This window comes from Bactrocera dorsalis, unplaced genomic scaffold, assembly GCF_023373825.1.
Source record: "Bactrocera dorsalis isolate Fly_Bdor unplaced genomic scaffold, ASM2337382v1 BdCtg155, whole genome shotgun sequence".
NCBI classification, from domain to species: domain Eukaryota; kingdom Metazoa; phylum Arthropoda; class Insecta; order Diptera; family Tephritidae; genus Bactrocera; species Bactrocera dorsalis.
This window is the reverse complement of record NW_026038206.1, coordinates 17,892-40,627: the sequence shown is the minus strand read 5'-3', so window position 1 is coordinate 40,627 and position 22,736 is coordinate 17,892. Positions and strand designations below refer to the sequence as shown.

The following is a 22,736-nucleotide window of genomic DNA, read 5'->3' as shown; positions in this document are numbered from 1 at the left end:
GTAGTCAACATATATAAATAATGAGCGAAAAACGTTGTAAACTCGAAGTAATAGATGACACAGTGTATATATTTCAGTAACTAAGGCTTGATGGATATTCTAAATGCGCTAAAATTATGCAAAAAGTGTTTATCAGCTCTAAAGTATGCTTTTATTATTGAAGTGTAATTGTTTTGTTGATTTTTTTAAGTTTGTTATTATTTTTTTAATTTTATCGGTTTTTAAATTGTTTACATTTATCTTATATTTTTTGTATGTTATTTTCTTTTGACAAAAATTATAATCATACTCAAAATAATTTTCACAAGTTTTTTCATAATTTATAACTAAATAAATGTAAAATAAAATGCAATAAATACAAAAATACAAGTCTTTTAAACAGTAGCGGCGTGCTCTACAAACGAAAAAAGCTATGTTCTTCGCTATTTACTAGTGCAGGCAGTTAAACTTTTTAGGAATTTGCTTATTAAACAGACGTAGATTTCTTTACAATAAATATTTCTATAGATTTAATGTGTACTTTTAATACATATGTATAAGGATGTATGTATGTATGTGTATAAATAAACATTTCTCTTTTATATTATAATTTTTTTTTATCACATGTACGATTGCTCACTAACACTTACTCAGTGGTCGGTGTTGCTGTTGCTGCTCGCTCACCAACAATAAGGCAACTATGTTGCTGTGGTTTCACCATTATTAACATTATTAAGCTATTCAAAAAGTTTCCCACGCTTTAAATACAACTTCGACTCCAACTTCAATGCAACATTGCAAAATTTAATATAGCTGATTATATCAATTATTGCATTATTTTACTAATTCATAATTAATGTGTATATGCCAATAATACTAACAAGTACCGTTAACAAAGTTTTTCAAATGTTTTAGCATTTTATGAAGATGGAGATGCTTAGCTTTTGTCGTGTAATAAATTAACTAATAGGCGAGTTTAAGTCGTTGCACAATGTCAACATATGTTCTAAACAAATTCTTAAATGTTTTACACTTTTCATGTACATTATACATAACAATTTTTTTTTAATAAAATTGCTTATAAGCTTAATGTAAATTAACACAAATAATTTATATAATTTATTTTAAGTAACTGAAATAGTCCATTTAGTGTTTATGCTATGCATGGTGTTTTTTTCTAAATATATTTATGTATATTAGCGCTAGTGTTAAAGTATTCAGTTACAAAATACTTTTTTCGTGTAAGGGGGGAATGTTCAGTTCATTCATAAGTACGTACTTTACTATAATAATAATATGTGTATGTTTCAATGGCAACAAATTGCGCAAGGTACACAATATAACTATCTGTCACAACTCTTTTCTAACAATAACAATTTTAGCATGGAAGTACATAGGTAATTAAGGCTTAGCTAATGTAAATTCATAATTTTAGCATTTTCTAATATTAATTTATATATATTTTCTTTCTTTGTCGGAGGGTGGAATGTTTGGACTGTATAAATTTGCAACAACATTGTTTACACATCTTACACACATAATGGTTAATTTAAATTTTCGCTAATAGGTCTTCCAGGCCCAAATGTTTCGGCAATTCAATATCCTCCAATTTGACATCACTATACTTGAAAACCACTTTGAAGGGATGTATGAATTTCTGATCCATAGTAAATTCGTCGTTTTTAATCTGTAAATATATTAAATATATTGGTTTGTAGTTGACAATTAAAGAAAATATTAAGAAGTATAAAATGAGTAGTGTTGATATTACCATTGCACGTTCGTTTAGCTTTTTGGTTAGTTTCTCCAAAAACGTATTCGTTATTTCACCTTCATAATCATCCAGTTTGTATGATTTCATAACCTTAAAGTAGTGAAAAAATAAATTTTTTTATTATTAATTATGTTTACAAGTTGTTGTTTAAAATGCAATTTTTTAGGTTAGAATTTGTTGCTTACATTAAAAGCACGTATATAGTATCATATTCAATATTGGTTTTTTAATTAAACTTAAATATTTTTTCAAAACATAACAGAATATGTGAATAATTATATGTAAATGAAATTGAGTATGTGTGTGAACTACATTAAAAACTTTGACTTTGTATTTTGCAATTGAGCTTACCTTCAACACTTGCGCCGTATTCAACGATGTGCACAAATCACAAATACTTTGTACATCTTGTTCGCTCTTGCGTGATTGCAACAACTGTGATACTTGATTCAGTGGCGCCAATGGTGCCAACACATCATTTGACTATGAAAAAATGAAAATGTGTAAAACAAATGAATATACATATATATAATATTCGAAAGCAATAAGACTTAATTTAGCGCACTCACCATTCCCTTGCTCCGCACCCAATCCTCAATATAACCCAAATTGTAACGTATGATCATGCCAGTCTCCCACATACAAATATCACCACGTAACATTAAACAATTTAGTGCAACCGCACAAATGAAATACAATAATTGATGGAAAATCTGTTCTGAGTAACAACGATCTAAGCCGAAGTGTTGGAATTGCTTATAAAATTGTTCCAGGTGATTGATGAGCAGCTTCCAGGCAGCTACTTTACCATGCTCGGGTGATGACGTTGAATCCATTGAGGCAGTACGACCGCGCATACCTTGTACTTGCCGATTGCGTTGGATTTCGTCATTATCGAGTATGGCTGGTACGATATAACGCTCCAAAAGGGTTTGTATCTGCTTCACCAACACCTGGTATAAACTAATAATTATGTCTAATATTACGCGCCGATACTCGTACAGATTGAAGTTCTTTAGTTGTTGTTGATTTTGTTTTTCCGTATTGAATTTAACATATTCCTCAACGTCACCATATTGTTTCAATAAATTGAGAAGTCTGTTGACATGTGAAAATATAAAAAATTTAAATGTATTATATACACCAATATATTTATTGTTACTTACGTGATGGAATTCACCAACCAAAGTGAACGTATTTCGATTACATTTGGGTTACGGTGTATTTTTTTGATTTGCATCACGAATTTGCTCAGCAGATCGCGTACATCGTCATCAGCATTTATAAGATCAGTATAACTGAATGAGAATTTCGCATTAAAATACAAAACATTATTAAAATAGTTATCAAAAAAAAATAAATAAATAAAACCATACAAACAAAATAATAAAAAAAAATATTGAAAACAAATTTTTAAAAAATATTTTAGTAAAATAGATTAAAAGCATTAAAAAATACAACATAAAATTAAAAATAAAATTGATTTAAAAATATAAAAAAATTAAATATATTTAAAAATATTTAAAATATATTAAAATGTAATAAAAAAAAAAATAAAATATTAAAATTAGAATCAAAAAATTAAAAAATAAACGAACATTTATTTAAAAAAACAAAAAAAAATATTTAGAATATATTAAAAAAGTTAAATTAATTTAAATTTAAAAAATTAGAAAAAATATATTAAATAAATCACACAAAAATATTAAAAAAAATTAAAATTAATATTAAAAACAAAAATAAGAAATTAAAAAGTATATATGTATATACATATGTATGTATACGAGTATTTAAAAATATATTAAAATATATAACATATTTTAAAATGTATTAAAAAAAATATAATAAAAAAAGAAATATATAAAATATGCTAAAGAAATTAAATTAATATTAAAATAAGAAATTTTAAAAAATTAAAAAAAACTTATTTTTAGAAATTATATAAAAAAACGCAAAAATTATTTAAAAATATATATTTAAAAACAAAAATTAAAAATATATTAAAATAATATTTAAAATATTCTAAACAAGAAATTAAAAAAAAAAATTCAAATATAGGGTGGGCCATTTAACGTTTTAAATTTGAATTATCTATATTTCGACATTGGAAACGTCAAATACAATTCGGAAAGTGACAGATATTCCCTATTCTACAGTTCGCAGATTGGGCAGAAAATCGTTTGACCAAGGATGGTCAATTTTACCGAAAAATCATCTTTTCGGACGAGGCTCATTTCCACCTCGATGGTTGCGTTAACAAGTAGAATTGTCGCATTTGGGGCACGTAATCGTCAAGAAGCCAATGCACCCAACATGAATCGCTGTATGGTGCGGATTTTGGTCTGGTGGAATCATCGGCCCATTTTTCTTCGAAAATGAAGAAGGAACCGTAACCATCAATGGTGAGCAATATCGCGCAATGTTAACCGAATTTTTCTTCAAGCAAATTGAAGAGGAAGACAACATTTGGTTCCAGCAGGACGGCGCTATGTGCCATACAGCAAACGCTACACTCAATCTTTTACGCCATATCTTCGAAATTTAAAATTTTATATGGCCCACCCTATATATTAAAGAAATATTTAAAATATATAAAGAAATAATAATTAATTAATAAAAACAAGAAATTAAAAAAAAAAAATCGGAAAAGTGCGGTTATACATATATGTTCTTACCGTATGCACATGAATATTATATACGCAGGGAAACCAGGTAACAATCCAATAGCCAAACGTGGCGTCATGTCTCCTACTAGACGTTGCAGAATCTTATCGAGATCTTCACTGCGGAACTTCATGACACCTAAAGGACAAGGAAATAAACAAATAAAGTAAAATGAAAAATATAAAAAATTAAATTAAAATATATAAACAAAATATAAAAATTATGAAAATATAACATTAAACACACACAACAATTCACATATACACAAATGTAATTACCTTGATAATTTTGTATCTTCTGCTTGCTGACATTAGTCACGGCCTTTTTATCATTTTCCTTGCTATTACCATCTTGAGGAATGCCGTGCTCCTTTAGTTTGAACATTAGCTTGTCATTGCCCTGTTTAAGCGCCTCAAATTTGCGAGTCATGGCATTCATTTCCTCCTAAAAAGAGATTTGAAAGTAATTAATCATATTTAATATGCGCGCGCAGGCAAAGCGTTTTATTTTCGTTACCCACCTGTAGCTGTGAATATTGTAATACCGAACGTTGCAACTCATAACGCAGATACCGTTCACTCTGACGCAATGCCTCAATATTGCTTTCATCGATTTGCTCTAGTCCATTATGTAGCAGTTCCTGTAGTTGGGTCTTTTCGTGACGCAAATCATCAATTTGTCGTGTTAGATCGGCGAGATGTGCGTTATTCTCTTCGGTTAAAGCGCTCAACTCGGATTCCAATTGTCTGCAAAAAGGTGTGAAAAGAATAATAATTAATATTTCGAAAAAAACCAACTGCTCTTTGATAAGATTTAAAGTTTAAAACAGTCATTTTTATATATGAAATCTCTACGGTTACGAACACATTGGACTATTTTTAAATAACAATACTTTTTTCAATATAGTTCAGTTTAAAAAAGAATTCAGCTAAATTACATTTTTAGCAAATAACCTAGAAAAGTTTTCGAAGTTAAAATTATGAAACATGTCCCTTTATGTATTTGTTTTTATGGTATTGTATCGAGTTCATCAAAAATATATTCGCAAAGGAAGTTTTCGACAAGATAGACGTGTTACTGTCGTCCCTAAATAAAAGCTGCAGCGAAAAATTACTACTAAGGATTCCTCATTCTCATAGATTTTGTACGGCGCATACCTAAATAAACGCTGCGGCAACGCTGAGGGTTGAGAAATTCGATTTTGACAGCGCTTTCAAAAATAATTTTTGTAAATCTTAAAAAATTTATTTCATATTATTAATAAATTAATTCGTTTTGCTTTTAACTTCTTTTGTACTAATTTTAGAATTTGAGTGATAATTTGATGTAAAGTTGCCGCTTTAACAACGCGATAACGCGCGGTTCAACGCTTTTATTTAGGTATGCCAGTTAGTTGAGAAACAATTTAACCTGCTATAGAATTAAAAATGTTTTTGAAACCATTTGTATATTTATAAACGCATTACATTTATTAGAGTTGCCAAGAAATAGAAAAAAATCACCTAACAGCAAAATCGGCTATCAAATGTAGCAAATGACAAGTGGATATTGAACAGCTCGCAGGATATTTTCACCTGCCATTTATGCATTTAGTTTAGCAATGAGGAGTTTAGTAGTAGTACAGAGATGAACAATCGCCAGAAAGAGTTGTCAAGCAAACGATTTATGTAGCGAACAAAATGTCTCTTTTTTGTAAATAGTAAATAACAAGCAGGGTTTTCAAGCCCAAACTGTCAGAACTAATGTCAATAATAAATTGTCAATATTTGACGATTTTTTTTTTGCAGTCATTTAGCATACAATAAAAAAAAATGAGATGACCGTAAAAAATATTCAAAAAAATATTTTTTTTTTGTCCATTTAAAGCAATATATTACATTTTTATACTTCACAAGTCGCTTACCGATTGACCAGCTTCTGTGCTTGGAAAGCCTCGATCAATTCATTATCATTCAAATTCTTCAAATCCACGCCACGCAACGAAACGCCTGTGGTACCGAATGACTTCAATGATTGACTTTGCTGTTGTAGAACAGCTTTTAGCTGGATACACTCATCACGACGACGTCGGAGTTCCTCTTGCAACGCTTGATATTGAGCTGAAATGACAATAGCAATTTATTTGAAATTTGTTAATTTTAGAAAATATCTTAAATATTTCGTTAGACTTGGTTAAGACATTAGTTAACACAATACCAATAGTTTTACCTTCTAATTCGTTCATTTCCGAGCCATGATTGATGCTGCTGCGCAAAAGATCATAGTCGCTGCGTAGTTTCTCATTCTCCACCTCCAGTTCGGAAACGCTGAACATGTGTAATATAAAAAATGTTATTTTGAAATTTAAAGAAAAAATTGAAGCTTCTTCTTATTTTTACCGTATAGAGTCTTCTGTTTGATTATTTCGCTTCATCAGCCGCTCTAATTGTTCAGTTAACTGCTTGTTTTTCTTTTTCTCCTCTTCGAGTATGCTGCGCAATTTCAAAATCAGACTCGTTTGACCCGATTTCGGCGTTGACGTAGTTTCTGTAAATATTTAGTTGGGTATTAGGCGTATTAAGGCTAGTTCAATATATGAAATATATTTACCGATTGTCGTAAAGGTTTCCGGTGATATCTGATTGGCATTCTCTCCACCTTGATGGCGCCGCAGTTCGAGTGTATTCTTGGCGGAAACATAGCCGACGTCGTCTTCATTTTGACTCGAAGCATTACTAACCGAACGTGAATGTTGATTATTATCACGTGTGCCATTCGGTTTCTGATGGCGACTCAACTCCTCCTTCAGCATGTAATTTTCATTTTCTATAATCTCTTTTTCTTTGATTGCACGCTGGTAGGCCTCATTAATTTCGTAGGTTTCAACTTCAGAGAATGTACGTTCCATACGCGAACTGGTGTTCATTTCGGCATTTTTCGCCATTTCGATCATTTGATCGATCTGTTTGCGCAATTCGATATTTTCCATGCGCCACACTTGCTTCTGTTGCACCCAATCCTCCTCAGAGTGATCTTTCTCCTCGAGTAATTGCATTTTTTCATCACGTTCAGTTTCCAATTGCTTATTCAATGCCGCCAAATTGTTATCCTTTTCAGCGACGATCGATTTCAGATTACGCACTTCAAGTTCCAGTGATTTCTTCACTTCAAGTTTCATTCTGTAAATAAAAATTGCAAAGTTTTATACAAGCTCATTTAAAATTTTCTAAATATGCTTACTTCAATACGGAAATTTCGCTGGATTTCGACTTCAAGCTAACATTCTCGCGATTCAGCTCGTCAATCTTCTGTTGCATTGATATGATCTTGTTCTCGAGACCTTTGTACATTTTCTGTATATGCGAAATGGTTTTCGCTTCCGCCTTCAGTCGCTTGAATTGACGACGCGCCAGGAAACGCCGCACCGCCGACTGGCAGACAATGATAGCGCGTCGTTTCTTCTGATAAGCGCGTCTCGCCAAGTAGCCGCGTATGAAGCGTTGAATTTGCACAGCGCGATAGTGATCCATGGCGGCCTGGAAGCGTTGGCGTGCCAGCATACCACGCGCATACTGTTGTATGCCGCAAATTGTGTGGCGTAGACGAAGGTAACGTCGACGACACAACCAGCCGCGCGCATATTTCGATATGACAACAGCCGCATGCTCTTCGCGCATTTGTTGCGCTTTCTGGCGAGCCAAATAGCCGCGTGCATAACGCTGTATACCGAGCGCCGTCCGCTGCAAACGCTGAAACCGTCGACGCTGTATGAAGCGTCGCACCACCGACTGTATGATCGTTATGTATTTCTTGCGCAGATTTGCGCGCACCTGTTCCAGGTAGGCTACCTGACCGGCTCGAAAGAATATTTGCGTATTGCCGAAACGATACTTGTCCACGTCGAGTATCCATTTAGTCACAATATTGTGACACGACTGCTTCATGTCATTTTTGTTGACCAACGTGCGGTGGGACAGCAATTGGTAGCGCATATAAAAGTCATGGTAGGACCAACGTGATGGGAAACCAGCGGCTGAGATGCGTACCGTTTCGAGTACGCCACATGCGCGCAGTTGTTGTACGATTTTTGAAGCCTCCCACTTGAAGGCCACTTTGTCATCGTTCGGCTACAGAGTGTGGTAGAAGGAAGAGCGAAGTACATTTTTTATTATACAGATTTTTTAATTAAGTTAGTTTTTTGATTTTAATAAGTGTAGTCTTATGAAATAGTAGTTGAATATCTAAACTTTATCTAAACCAAATTTCTTCAAAATTGTTCATCGAAACGATGGTTGAGTTTGAAGAATTATTTTCCAAAAATCACATATTTCTGAAAAAGTGGAAGCAACAGATCTATTTGGATCTTTGTTGGTATAAATTAATAATTTAGTTTGTAAATAAACATCGTTATATAGAAAATAGGCTACATTTTGCACCTATTAGGAACAATTTTACATTGATTGCGACTAAAAACTTGTCTCGATCTTTAAAATATACTGTACATTGTTTCTTTTAAATCGTCATATAGTTTTATTGCTTCTAGTTAAAAGATATATTTATATACTCCAGAAAAGAAAAAAATAAGAGAAAAAAATTCTAACCTCGAAGTGACTTTGCAAAGAAATAATTGTTAATTTTTCACCAATTTGATAAGAATTTAAAAAACTTAACGTAAAGACCTGAAAGAAGCGAGTAAACAAAAATAAATAAACGAAAAAAATTCCTAACCTCAAAGTGACATGGTAAGGTAAAAAATTGTTAATTGCAAAAACAATATACATATATTATAATAAATTTGAATCCAATTTTCTAACAATTTGTTATAGATTTAAACAATTTAACGTTAAGACCATAAAAAAGCGAATAAACAAAAATTCAAATATACAAAAATGGTTTTCCTTTTTTTTAATTGGAACTAATTAGAAATAAATAGACCTAACACAGTATTTTTGGATTTTTACTGAACAATATCTTAGTCATAAAGTTTTTGAAGAACACTAACAATTCTTAAACAAAACAATTATATTTGTTGTTTAATGTCACTAACCTTTATGCAGCGCACGTAATGCGGTGTTGTTGCATGCAAAGTAGATATGAGCGATGAAAGACTCTCTCTAAATTGTGAGCCAACCGAACGGCGATGTTGCTTTGATGGCGCGATCTAGAAGATAACGCGATAAAATAGCTTGTATAACAGTTTTCTTCTTATAAAATGATGTAAAATAGTTAAAAATAACTGAATGTCGAAATTAAGTATGCGGCATGCAATGTTTCTTGTTTTTGGTTTTAGTTTTTTATTTTGGTTAAAATTTTGGTAAGCCAAAAGTGGGTTATTAGAAAGCAGCACAAGTGAGTAAACCAAATGACGGTTAGACTTTGCTTATCAACCAAATTAGTTACGCTTATAAACACATAGAACATTATTACAGTAATAAATATGTTAGTTTTTGTTTGCATTTGTAAGAAAATTAGGGAATATTGAGTATTTTTGTGTTAGAAAACAACAACACATATATGCTATTTAAAAGCACTAACTCGCTTGCGGTTGTCGGCAGTTAACTAAACATCCACGCATATAACGACATCATTATCAAGGTACAATCAATACAGTGACGTTGACGAAAAAGAGGAAAAGAACAATACAAAACAGTTACTTATTGAAATTCGTACATAGAGCTAATTTTTTTGTTTTTTTTTTTTAACTGCTGAAATTTTCATATAGTTAAATTTAATATGTACATATAGTTATAGGCGGTAAAGAGACATTTATTTGCATTTTAAACCTACACATTACACTTACCTGTTGCCTAGTTGCGCTGATCACCACACGTCCACCTAACGTTGTCACTTTTGCGGCGTCTGCGCACAGCGTATCAATTTCCTCCATATCCATTAATTGTTTGCATAGCGACATCTGCGATTGCCGTATAACATTAACCAGCTCTTTCGATACGGTATCACGATTCTTTTCCAGAAAACCATAAACATCATATTCAACCGTATCGGAGAAATGTTTGATGTAAAAGCCTTAAATAATTGATATATTTTATTAAATATATTATTTAAAATTGATAAACATATTAGTCTAGGCGTTTAACACGTACTTGTAGTGCCGAAGCGTGGTTTTTCAAAATGTGGATATTTATTGCATTTTTCAATCAGTTTGCCAGCCCAACTCTCGTCACTGCCTTTGGGCATCTGTGCAAATATTAAATATTTCGTTAAGTAAATATGTAAATTCGTTTGTTTTATTACACCCTGCACACACACTTACCCTACATTCCTCATCTAGGAGATCTAGCACGCCCAGCTTCGATTCTATTAAGTCTATGCAGGGCTGATTATCATAAAAGTCTATCATTGTCCATGTTATGCCTTCTTTCAAATATTCCTCTTGTTCCAATTTGAATACATGTTGATTGAATTGTTGTTGCAATTTCTCATTTGCATAGTTAATGCAAAATTGTTCGAATGAATTAACTTCGAATGTCTCGAAACCGTAAATATCCAAGACGCCAATGAAACTGTTTTGCTTGCGACTAGCGGTATTTAGGCTCTTATTGATAACTTGTACAATATACTGAAAGAGTTTCGCATAGATATGCTTTGCGAGCGCATCTTTGGCAGCTTGCGCGGTGCTAATGCTGTTCGGTATAAGCACTTGCTCGTTAACTGATTCGATTTGACGTGTTTTTAACCATTGACGCAACTCATCTGGATTAATTTTTAACATGTCAGCAGTCACATGCAGGTGTAGATCATTATGCTATTTCAGAATTACGTAAAAATAATGATTTTCTGTAATTTTATAGACTAATTATATTTAAATCTACATACATTGATATCACAACCGTCTGGATCGACGTCGTTAGTGCCTTTTTTATACTGTGGTACAAATATTATATTGCCTAAATGCAATATACCGGCAAGAATGTTTAAGATATCTGTTATCTACAATATAAAAAAAAAATTAATAAGTCTGCATATATTTCAAACTTTCTCATTTAACTCACCTGTAATGTGCTGAAACCCAACACAATCATAGCCTGTATAGTTTCTTTGAATTGCTCTTTGTCCGAGACTCTATCAATATGTGGCGAGTTCCCCATTTTAAGATACTCAAACTTATCCTGATGATCTACAAGTATGCAAATATCATAAAACAAACGCTGACAAAAGAAAAATATATGTGTATATATTTAATATCAAACGCACCTAATATTAACTCCGGATGCATTTCACGTGCATCGCAAAGTTGATAGAAAATGTGATAATTCCGCTCGCCCGGCGCTTGAAATACAACACGTGATTTCTCCAACAAATATGTATGCATTGTGGCGCCCGTAAGATTCATAACACTCATATTATTTTTGAAAAGTAGTTTCGTAAATTTACCAAAGCGTGAACTATTATCGTTGCGTGTAGTCTTTGCATTGCCGAATGCCTCCATGATTGGCGATGATGCGAGTACTTTTCTTTCAACTTGTGTTTCGGATTCAGAACCTCCAACTGCAGCAAAATAACGCATTGCATACTTTGCAGACACCGTTTTGCCCGCACCCGACTCTCCGCTTACAATTATGCTTAAATCACATTTCTCACGTTCTAGCTTGGTGTATGCTTCTTCTGCTAAGGCGAATATGTGTGGCTCTAATTCGCCCATTGAACGGCCACGGTAAGCTCGTATAATACTTGGGCCATAGAGTGGTAATTCGGCATATGGATTTATGGCGACTAAGATGATGCCACAGTATGTGTAAATTATTTGTCGTTCGCAGAAACGTACCTTTAGATTGTGTAATACAGCAGGTTCATGCAGATATGACATAGCCGTCAGATCATTTTGCCCGATTAGTATAGCGGGATTACGCAGTGGTGGCAAATTACTTCCATCGGGCTTTGTAGAAAGTTCCACTGAAGTGCCGGAATCTTTGACGATCTGTATGGTTATGTCGCCTTTGTGATAATCCCTCTGTACTGTGGCAGTCTCCCATACTTGCTCTGGATGGGGAACCCAGATTTTGGACCCCTAAAATAATATTATAGAAACACCAATGTTTTCATATTAATAACACTTTTATATTAAACGATTTTTTCTCAAATTAATAGCATTCTTTCCATTAATTTCAAAAATATATGTATATGGAATGTTTAATTTACTGCAGCTGTTTTATATTTCCAATACTATGCAATTAGTAATCAAAGCTCGAAAACATATAAACATTCACAGCTAACTCTTTTAAAATGACTGCGCTGTCAAGTGCTGTATACAAAAATAGCAATTAGTTACTCTTGTTATTGGCCTTATCATTGGCAATAGTCACTTCGCATTGATAGACCACTGAATCATCATGCAGCCTTAGCTTAACGTTTTTTTTTTTGATATCATTTGATTTTTTACCTTTACACTTGGTAAAAAATTTTTTCTTATTAGAAACTAAACAAACATTTTTTTTTTGTTTTGTCCTTCAAAATAGAATCGATTGCGTATAAGAATTATTCTAGTTAGACCAGCTAGACTATGGAATAAAGTTTCAACCGAATAATTGAAGTATTGGTTTGCATCAAAGTTTAGTCTATGTACATGAAACCGCTCGTCGGCCATCTAACTTGTCAACAAATTACACTTGCACTTGTAGGGCTGCTGCCACCAAGTTGATCACTCAAGCAGACAACCGAAAAGCGGCGTATAATAAATACCTTTGCATATAACATGTCTTCGTTCGACATGATTTTGTAGTAATTTCAATGCAACTCCTTGTCTACTACTCCGGCGATTACGGTTATATGACTTCACACATAAACTGTATTTAACTAACAAAAGTGTTTACTACGGCGGTAAAACCAATTTTCAATCAATTTGTTGGTATCGTTTTCGTATCTTCTTCCCACCAGGTAAAAGCTAATCAGTGTTTATTTTTGTATATGAATGTGTGTGACCTTATTTTTTAAATTATATCTACTTTTTTAATGTTATTATAATTTAGCGTACGCGTTTCACTTGTTTCAAATGCATATTTCTTAACGTTTTTTTTATTTTTATCTATATTTTCTAATTATATTAATATTACAGAAAATTTCGCTGCCTCAAACAAAGAAAATCAAAATTAATTTGTAAAATAAACTAAATTTTTCACTCTGACGTCTAGTCAACTGAACCAGAGAACGTGTATTATAATATATATATATTTTGACGTTGACGTTGACAACAAAAAAGCAATAGAAAAACAGAACCACACGTACACAAACACCTGCCGGCCATAGCGTTACCAGAAACTTGTTACTTTTGAGATCTTTCTTACCACATTCAATTTGTAAAAACTCCGGAATTTTATTGCAAATGAAAAATAAAAACATCTGCAAGGTTTATTTAGGTATATGTAAAACTTTTATGTTTTCTGGACACTTACATATTTAACATTTTCCACCGAATTTGATATAAGAAATTTTCTAAGAAAAACCGGTTACATTCGAGTATCTAAATCAAAATGCAATCGTGCTTCAGAAATGTCAATCCGAACTTTCGCGCGGTTTTATTTGTCAGTTGCGTTTACATTCCCATTTGCAGCGTGAATTTGTTGGAATATAATCAAATACAGCTTGTTATATCAAATTGTTATATTATTAATATTTGGTAACTATATAAAATTAAAATATTAAAATGTCAAGTCCCGCTCGCACACCAGAAGGTGGGGTAACCCCAAGAGGTCAAGGCGAACGTACTCCAACGCGAAGTAAGTATTTAAATATTTAATGTCCAGTTAAAAGTTATCACGATGTTCCATTGCAGACCCTGTAGTTCAGGATGCAACAGATACACCGATGCGTATGGGTCCAACAACTCAACGTCAGAGCCAACAGCCATCGGAAATTAGTTTGCCTCCAACATCACCGGGCGGTTTGAGTTTACCAGCAACAAGTCCAGCCCGTGCGCTGGGCATGAGTGAAATTGATCTAAGTTCACCATTGAACTATGGTACACCCAGCTCAATTGGTTCTATTCGTACACCACGTTCGGGTATTCGTGGTACACCTTTGCGAGCACGTCCCGATATACGCACAGATAAAAGGATGCGTCAAGTGACAATTGGTGGTTCTGCACCCGGTGTAAGTATGCAACTTATTGGGTGTATTTTTGTTTTCTTATACAAAAATTAAATTTGTTTTAGTTGGATCCAATTGCTGAGAAGCCCTCAGAAGGAACTGATACTGTGTCTGAGTCGTCATCAACACCGCAGATGGTTGTTTGGGGCACCAATGTTGTGGTGCATCAATGTAAAACAAAATTCAAAGTTTTTCTTATGCGCTACATTGATCCTGACGTAGAGCGCGACGAAATTTCTGAAAATATAGATATAAATCAGCCAATATATATGCAAAAGTTGGAAGAGATTCACACTCTAGAAGAGCCTTACCTAAATGTGAACTGCGCACATTTGAAAACATTTGATGAAGCACTCTATCGTCAGTTGATTTGTTACCCTCAAGAAGTGATCCCAGCTTTCGATATGGCAGTAAATGAAATGTTTTTCGAACGATACCCAGCAGCTGTATTAGAGCATCAGATTCAAGTACGTCCCTTTAATGCGGATAAGACACGAAACATGCGTTCACTCAACCCTGAGGATATGGATCAGTTGTTGAGTATTAGTGGAATGGTAATACGAACATCTGGTGTTATTCCGGAAATGCGTGAAGCTTTCTTCAAATGTATAATTTGTGCTTTCTGCACCGCAGTTGAAGTCGACAGAGGACGCATTGCTCAACCAACCCTCTGTACAAATTGTAATACAAATCATTGTTTCCGATTGGTGCACAATCGTTCAGAATTTACAGATAAACAACTAATTAAACTGCAAGAGTCGCCGGACGACATGGCTGCCGGCCAAACACCACACAATGTGCTTTTATATGCTCACAATGATTTAGTGGATAAGGTTCAGCCTGGTGATCGTGTTACCGTAACTGGTATATATCGCGCTGTCCCATTGAAGGATAAGGGGCGGAATATTAAGAGCGTTTACAAAACACATGTTGACGTAGTGCATTATCGGAAAGTTGACAGCAACCGTTTGTACGAAGAGGAAGAAGGGTAAGTGAATAAGTTCCTTTCTGATTCCAAGAAAATAAATGCATATATATTTTTTTTTTATAGAAAAATGCATATTTTTACACCAGAGCGTGTGGAATTGTTACATTTACTCTCACAGAAACCAGATATATACGATCGTTTATCCAGAGCCATTGCTCCTTCCATTTATGAAAATGATGACATCAAGAAAGGTATTTTATTACAATTGTTTGGTGGTACAAAGAAAAAACATTCAACTTTGGGCAGACAGAATTTCAGGTATGTTTAAAAATATTTATTGTTTAATTATTTTACTACTCAAATGGTGTTTAATTAATAGAGCGGAAATTCACTTGCTTTTGTGTGGTGACCCCGGTACATCAAAGTCTCAGTTGCTACAATATGTTTTCAATTTAGTACCGCGCTCACAGTACACTTCGGGTAGAGGATCTTCGGCAGTTGGTTTAACTGCTTATGTTACAAAAGATCCGGAAACGCGACAACTAGTGTTGCAAACGTGAGTATTTCTTAAATTATAATTTAAAAGCAACATCAATAATTGCTATATATTTTAGCGGTGCACTGGTATTGGCTGATAATGGTGTTTGCTGTATCGATGAATTTGATAAAATGAATGATTCCACGCGCAGTGTTCTGCATGAAGTCATGGAACAGCAGACCCTAAGTATTGCCAAGGCTGGTATCATTTGTCAGCTTAACGCACGTACCTCTATTTTGGCTGCTGCTAATCCAGCTGAATCGCAGTGGAATAAGAAAAAGAATATAATCGACAATGTGCAATTGCCACATACACTCCTGTCAAGATTTGATTTAATTTTCCTTGTACTGGATCCACAAGATGAGCAATTTGACCGCCGTTTGGCAAATCATCTTGTATCGCTTTATTATGTGACTCGTCACGAAGAAGAAGATACCATGTTTGTAAGTGATTTCAATATATTTCAATTAATAAATTTTATTAAATAAAAATTATATTTAGGACGTTAGTGTACTACGTGACTACATTGCTTATGCTCGTGAACACTGCTCTCCTACTTTATCGGAGGAAGCTCAACAACGCCTCATTCAAGCATATGTTGATATGCGCAAAGTTGGTGCACGTCGCGGTCAAATATCAGCGTATCCAAGACAGCTGGAAAGTTTGATACGTTTATCGGAAGCACATGCTAAAGTTCGCTTGAGTAATGTAGTAACTGTAGAGGATGTAGAAGAAGCTTGGAGGTAATAATTGGCTTTACCATATTGTTTAGTATACATAAATGTTAATAATGCATGAATTTATTGCACAGATTACACCGTGAAGCTTTGAAACAATCTGCCACCGATCCACTTTCTGGTAAAATAGATGTGGGTATTCTTACAACAGGTTTGTCGACTGCTGCACGTAAGAAACGAGCTGATCTCGTATTAGCTATTAAGGAAAACCTTAAAAAGAAAGGCAAAGTGCCAACTGTTCCGTATCAGAAACTGTTTAAAGAAGTCAAAGATGCTTCACAAATTGTAAGTATTTGGTAAATCTATGCAGCATTTGTAACAAATAATCATATAATTTGTTCTTTTAGCTTATTACACGCGAACAATTCGAGGATGCGCTCAAAGAAATTCAAGATGAAGGCGCCATTGTTGTGATGGGTAAAAATACCATCAGAATCTGTTAAGTACAAACACATAAACATTTATATATATGTTTTTTGTCATCGTTTTTTATATCATTACATAAAATTATTCCAAATAAATGTCTTTAACATATTTTAAAAACTGTCATTTTGAATTTTTCGCTTTTATTTAAAAATTGTTCTTTTTGACTTTATATTTTTATTTGTATATGTTTAATTTTTTTTAGTTTATAAATTTATTTTTTTTATTAATTTTTACTTATTTTTATAGTTTCTATTTAGTTTGTCTAATCCTATCCTAATATCACTACAAAACAAATCAGAAGTTTCCATCACGTACAGCTATTTTTAGTAAATGGCGGTGATTTGATCCCCTACCCCTTGTTTACAACACAAAAAAATTCTAAATTTTAAAAGTTAAGAAATATTTACTAGAATTTCGGATTTAACGACTCAAAATTAAAAATATCACGTAGTGTAATTTTAAATATCTACCGCCTAGCTCGTTTAACACCCCTGTTTCTAACTCCTTTTCTATTTATTATGCCGCCGCTGTAATAGTTAAACTCAGCGCCTATATCAATTTAAACGTCGTTGAAATAAAACGCAACTATACTGAAGTTTGGCAAAAGTCGAATGTGTCAAAAGTTTTTCTTGTATATTAATTTATTTAATATAAATTCAGAACTAAAATATAATGTCTCCTCAGCCAGTTGCTGATATAATGCCGAGCAACTCTTTTGAAGCAGTAAAAGAGGAAATGGACTCTATAGCCATAGATACATCAAGTAATATGGTTGCACCAACGGATTCTGGTGAAATTAGTAACCAAACGGATTGTATGGTCCCGCGCAAACAACGCGAACGCCGCAATAAATCGCCAATTGCCATATCAACTCTTTTAGAGACTTTTGCTGCTCCATTGTCACCAGCGTCTTCCACATCAACCTCACAAGGTAACTGCAGTGCAGATGCCACATTTGAGCCATCAATTGATATGATGGTCAACGATTTTGACGATGAACAGACATTGAACGAGGAAGAAGCCTTAGCCGCAATGGAACAACAAGACCCTAACGATGAAATTGCAACATTGCAAGAGGAAAGTGAAATGCCTTTAGAAGAATTGTTGGCAAAATATCAAGTAGCACCACCAGCTACTGTACATGTTGGAGCATATAGAAAAAAGAATAAGCGTTCAGCTGCTGGTGGTAAGAATTCTAAACATCGCAAAGTTGCAAGTGAATCAGCTGTGATTTCTGAAGATCCTACAGAACCTACTTTGGAAACTGTTGAAGTTAATGAACCGAATACTACAGAAAAAGCGACAAGTGACATAATTTTGATTGAAGAGAGTGGTGATGAAGAAAACACTGCCAAAAAGATAGTTCCAGAATTGTGCGAGGATAATGAAGAATGTATAGAAGAAGATGAATTTGAGAGTAAACAAGATGAAACTGTAGAAAGTGCGGAATTAACAAATGGACTTGCAGAAAAAAATAAATACCGTCGTACACATCTTATGGACCTTTATCCAGAGGAGTCTTTCACTGAAGTATTAAATTCAGGAGTTGGAACCGAAAAAGGTTTGTAACTCACAACTATATATATAAATTTTTTTAATTCATTTTGCATTTTAGACGCACAAATCGACCTACTTTATGATGATGATAATGAGGAAGATGGAAATGATGCCGAAGAGGAGGAAGAAGATGAATTTGACAGCGACTATGTAAAGAAGACCATTATGGTAGGACCATCATACCAAGCAACTATACCAGATGGTTTATCACAATATGGCGATGTATTACCCTATGAAAATGAAGATAAACTGATCTGGGAACCCAGTCAGGTTAGTGAGAGACAAGTTGAGGAATACTTGCTTAAGGCTCGGGATATCAAACCAAGTTTGTTGGATAATGGCGACGAGGAAGGTGAAGAGCCTAGAAGAACTACTAATACAGAGGAACTGGTCCTAGATACAACAAATGTTGCATCAAATGGCGTCGATGTCGAAAGTAAAGAATCGTCTCTTATTAACAAAGCAGATGACGTGCTAAGCACCGTTACTTCACTATCAGGTGAAAGCGCTGATGCAACTGCTGTGATTAAGGATAATGAGCAGGTACGTGTGTTAAACATTTTTTTATATAAATAATTTTAAATAATTGAAATTCTATGCTACAGGCACTTCATTTACTCGTCCAATGTGGTTATGACTTTAAAGAGGCCTTACGACGAAAACGTCTAAATGCCCTCCCACTGACTGGTTCGATGAGCCTATGGTCAGAAGAAGAGTGTCATAAATTCGAGGAGGGTATACAAAAGTTTGGCAAAGATTTTTTCAAAATACGCCAAAATCAGGCAAGTATAATCTCTAATGAGATTCAAGGATTGGAGCATTAATTTATAGCATTCGTCGCTATTTAAAGGTGCGTACGCGTACAATGCGTGAGCTGGTGCAGTTCTATTATATCTGGAAGAAAAGTGATCGTCGTGATCACAATTTTGCTAACTCTGACACAGTAGATCACATGGACATTTATTTGAACGAGGGTGGTGATTTCAGTCCAACAGCGGCAATCAACGGTAACTCCACAACGGGACATTCTTCCAACGCTAATGGTGCTGCAACACTAGGTGCGAGAAAAAATAACGCTTGCGTTCAAAAAAATCCAATTTCCATAATGATGGTAGGCAATACCGCCACTAATAGCGGTACGCCGATAGCAACAACCGCACAAATAAATGGCAATACTAGTAAAGTAGCAAGCAATCGGAAACGTAACGCTGCAGGAAACACCAATAGTAGCTTTGAGAATCCAATAAATCAAAATATACCAGCACCGGTTGCACAAACGAAATGATGACGAATCATTGGATAGTCTCCTAGTGCAGCGCAAAGCAGAAAACAAATCAAACTGCGACGTGTTAAAGCCGTGCCCTACTGGCACTGGCGTATTACACGCAACACTTTGCTTACGTTGCTAATGTTAAGAAAGTAAATAGTATTAAATAACTAACATTTCTTTATATATTCCGACATATATACCTATATATATATATATATATATAACATAAAATACATAAATAATAATTTAATTTATTTTTTTTTATTGTCAATTAAATTAAAAACTATTACTACTCTATTTTTAATTATATAAGTTAGTTAAGTTTGCAGACTTTAGCATAAATGTTGAATCCTTTACTGTATGATCTGTATGAATTCATATAGTATGCGTTTTTTATACACAATATAATCTCATATGTATAAAATAATAAATCTTCAAGAAGTTATTTCCATTAAAAATGTGAATTTTCAGAAATTTCATTTGATACCAATATTAGACACAATTTTCTGCACATCGTACTTTACAGGATATCACACCAATATTAATTACCAAGGCCATATCTAAGATATTTTTTTCACGGTCGAGCCATCAACACCTTAACTGACTTTTCAGTGAGTGAGGTACTTGGAGTCAAACCGAGAGTGAACCTTGCGCAGCTGCGTTCTGGATACTGTAGCAGGTTAAACTCCTACTTACCCAGAATAGACTCTGACGTATTCAATATGTGTCCTGTGTACAATGAGTTTCCCCAAGACACTGGTCACCTCCCTGTATGCTCCACCAACCCCATTCATCTAACACCCCTCTCCCTTTGGCCCGACCCCGTCGAAACAGCAGGTTTATTGGGCCTTCCGTTGAATGACGTGGACGACAACTTAGCTAACCCTTACCATCCTAACGGGGATTAGGTACCCGTTACAACAAAAACAACAACCAAGGCCACCTCCGTTCCCGCTACAGTCGGGTCTACAGAAATACAACGAGTCCGGTTTCTGTATATAAGAACAATATAATATCAAATTGATCGCCTTTACGGAACTGGTCGGATTCAGTCAGACTTGAATACGTTTCGATTTTCGTCTGGCCACAATCGCTTTCCTCTAAGTTATTTGTCGAATATTTTATATGTATGATTCAACAATAAAAATGATGGACATTGTCGGGTCAATCGATCTTGAATTTGAAATGAAATGAAATGCTCAACATTTATGGTAGATACTCTAGTATTTCCTATCGAGGTATTGTTTGATACAGACGAACGTAAACCAAACGGATAATCGATCGTCAAAATGTCATTTCTCAGGGTGAGAATGGTGGGAGGTAGTTTTTGAACAACTTATTTTTATTAATTTGAATATTGAAGTATTCACAACTATTTGTTTTTTGATATTTGGAAGATGGTTACTTTGAATTGTTATTGAGAGAAATAAGAATTCTTTGGTTTAATTGAATGTGCACTAACATTCCTTATGAACAAATCACCTAATATTATTGGTATTACTAATACTACTTATACGATCTATAGTAATAGATCGTCGAAAGGATGGTCACTGGCCGAAGAAAATCCGGGAGAGTTCTGGTAACGCAGAACAGACTGTCGTGGGAACTGAAACATTATTATTACAATTACAACAATGTTGTGTTTTGAGAATAATATACATAGCCTTTAAATCGGTCGGTCCACTTCACAAACTTCGGCGCATTTACTCGCAACCCAACAAATAGTAAGTGTAGGTCGATTTTCATGATCGTTGTTGTTAGAGTGAATAAACGCGATCTAGACAAATTCGCCAATATAACCGCTGTTGGATGAAACCCCGATGTTTTGGTTGGTGATCTCATCCTCTAGTTACTCGTATTCTTCTTTGTCTTTTCTCTTGCAGACCACTGTAATAGATCATCAAATCACTAATGATCACAACTTATAAGATCAATTAAAGACATCTAGTAGTATCTACTAGAACTGTTTCCCTTATGCCCGTCTCGTGGCTATTTGATAGAACTTAATTTAATTTTAAATAAAGTTGCGGCCACTTTATCAGACCTACTATCTATAAGTTAGGACTACCCATGCAAAGACTCATAGAAAGTAGAGAACAACTGAGAGACAAACTGTAACTTCCATAGAATGAACAACACAATAAATTCATTAGATCTTAAGTTAGATCCACTTCTCGTCTACTGCTAACCCTAATAACACTTTACAGACATTTTGCGTGTTGTAGTCAAGGGGTGTGGTTGTCAAATTACCACCATTTACTAAACATACAAAAATAGCTGTAGGTGATGGAAAATGTTTAACTCAAACTCGTAATCAGAAGGTCTCAAATACCCCATAAGCTCTTAGAATAACACACATCTTCTTCTTTAATGGCACAGACACCACTTACACTGTTATAGCCGAGTTTACAATAGCGCGCCAGTCGTTCTTCCTTTTTGTTGGATTTCGAGACTTACATTGTTGTCGGTGTCCTGGTTTCAAGATAGACGAAATTATCTACGACTTCTTTGTTATAATGGTCAACAGTGACGTGGAAGTCAGACGACTGTTTGTTTGGTGACAGGAGATATTTCCTCTAGTCCTGGTTCACATGCTTCGCTTCCTTATCCAATCTGGAGAAAGCAGAACTAACGGCGCGGTTGTTGAGACCAATGATATTAATATTATCGGGGTACGCCAGCAGCTGTCACTCTTATAGAAGATTGTACCTTCTCTATTCAGCTAAGCAGCTGGAATTATTTTCTCCGGGAGTAGATAGGAGAAGTCGCACGATAGGGAG

The 22,736-nt window shown here is 34.3% G+C and overlaps 3 protein-coding genes across 6 annotated transcripts; 2 read left to right on the top strand and 1 right to left on the bottom strand.

Annotated features, from left to right (window-relative positions):
- Positions 1-321: 321 nt before the first annotated feature.
- LOC105228956 (unconventional myosin-Va) lies at positions 322-13,577 on the bottom strand. 3 transcript variants are annotated; one of them, XM_011208984.4, is made up of 22 exons: positions 13,389-13,577; positions 11,612-12,425; positions 11,410-11,534; positions 11,234-11,347; positions 10,671-11,162; positions 10,501-10,594; positions 10,197-10,423; positions 9,932-9,955; positions 9,444-9,557; positions 7,637-8,523; positions 7,007-7,575; positions 6,796-6,943; positions 6,626-6,723; positions 6,321-6,516; positions 4,938-5,163; positions 4,696-4,861; positions 4,429-4,555; positions 2,920-3,051; positions 2,323-2,851; positions 2,105-2,236; positions 1,751-1,843; positions 322-1,666 (listed from the first exon to the last, which is right to left on the bottom strand). In XM_011208984.4, the coding sequence occupies exons 1-22, from the start codon at positions 13,410-13,412 to the stop codon at positions 1,529-1,531; spliced, it is 5,469 nt and encodes a 1,822-aa protein (XP_011207286.2). In that variant the 5' UTR covers positions 13,413-13,577; the 3' UTR covers positions 322-1,528. The 3 variants fall into 3 exon arrangements, with proteins under 3 accessions (XP_011207286.2, XP_011207284.2, XP_011207287.2); XM_011208982.4 differs by having other exon boundaries at positions 13,097-13,576; XM_011208985.4 differs by lacking the exon at positions 9,932-9,955 and having other exon boundaries at positions 13,097-13,576.
- A 349-nt stretch (positions 13,578-13,926) lies between these two features.
- Positions 13,927-17,252, top strand: LOC105228957 (DNA replication licensing factor MCM4). Its single transcript, XM_011208986.4, has 9 exons — positions 13,927-14,130; positions 14,187-14,503; positions 14,566-15,488; positions 15,552-15,746; positions 15,808-15,984; positions 16,043-16,409; positions 16,468-16,709; positions 16,778-16,988; positions 17,051-17,252. The coding sequence occupies exons 1-9, from the start codon at positions 14,058-14,060 to the stop codon at positions 17,144-17,146; spliced, it is 2,601 nt and encodes an 866-aa protein (XP_011207288.1). The 5' UTR covers positions 13,927-14,057; the 3' UTR covers positions 17,147-17,252.
- Positions 17,253-17,617: 365 nt separating this feature from the next.
- Positions 17,618-20,387, top strand: LOC105228958 (mesoderm induction early response protein 1). 2 transcript variants are annotated; one of them, XM_029551425.2, is made up of 5 exons: positions 17,618-17,760; positions 17,814-18,690; positions 18,745-19,229; positions 19,292-19,468; positions 19,537-20,387. In XM_029551425.2, the coding sequence occupies exons 2-5, from the start codon at positions 17,829-17,831 to the stop codon at positions 19,969-19,971; spliced, it is 1,959 nt and encodes a 652-aa protein (XP_029407285.2). In that variant the 5' UTR covers positions 17,618-17,760; positions 17,814-17,828; the 3' UTR covers positions 19,972-20,387. The 2 variants fall into 2 exon arrangements, with proteins under 2 accessions (XP_029407285.2, XP_011207289.2); XM_011208987.4 differs by having other exon boundaries at positions 17,663-18,690.
- Positions 20,388-22,736: the final 2,349 nt, after the last annotated feature.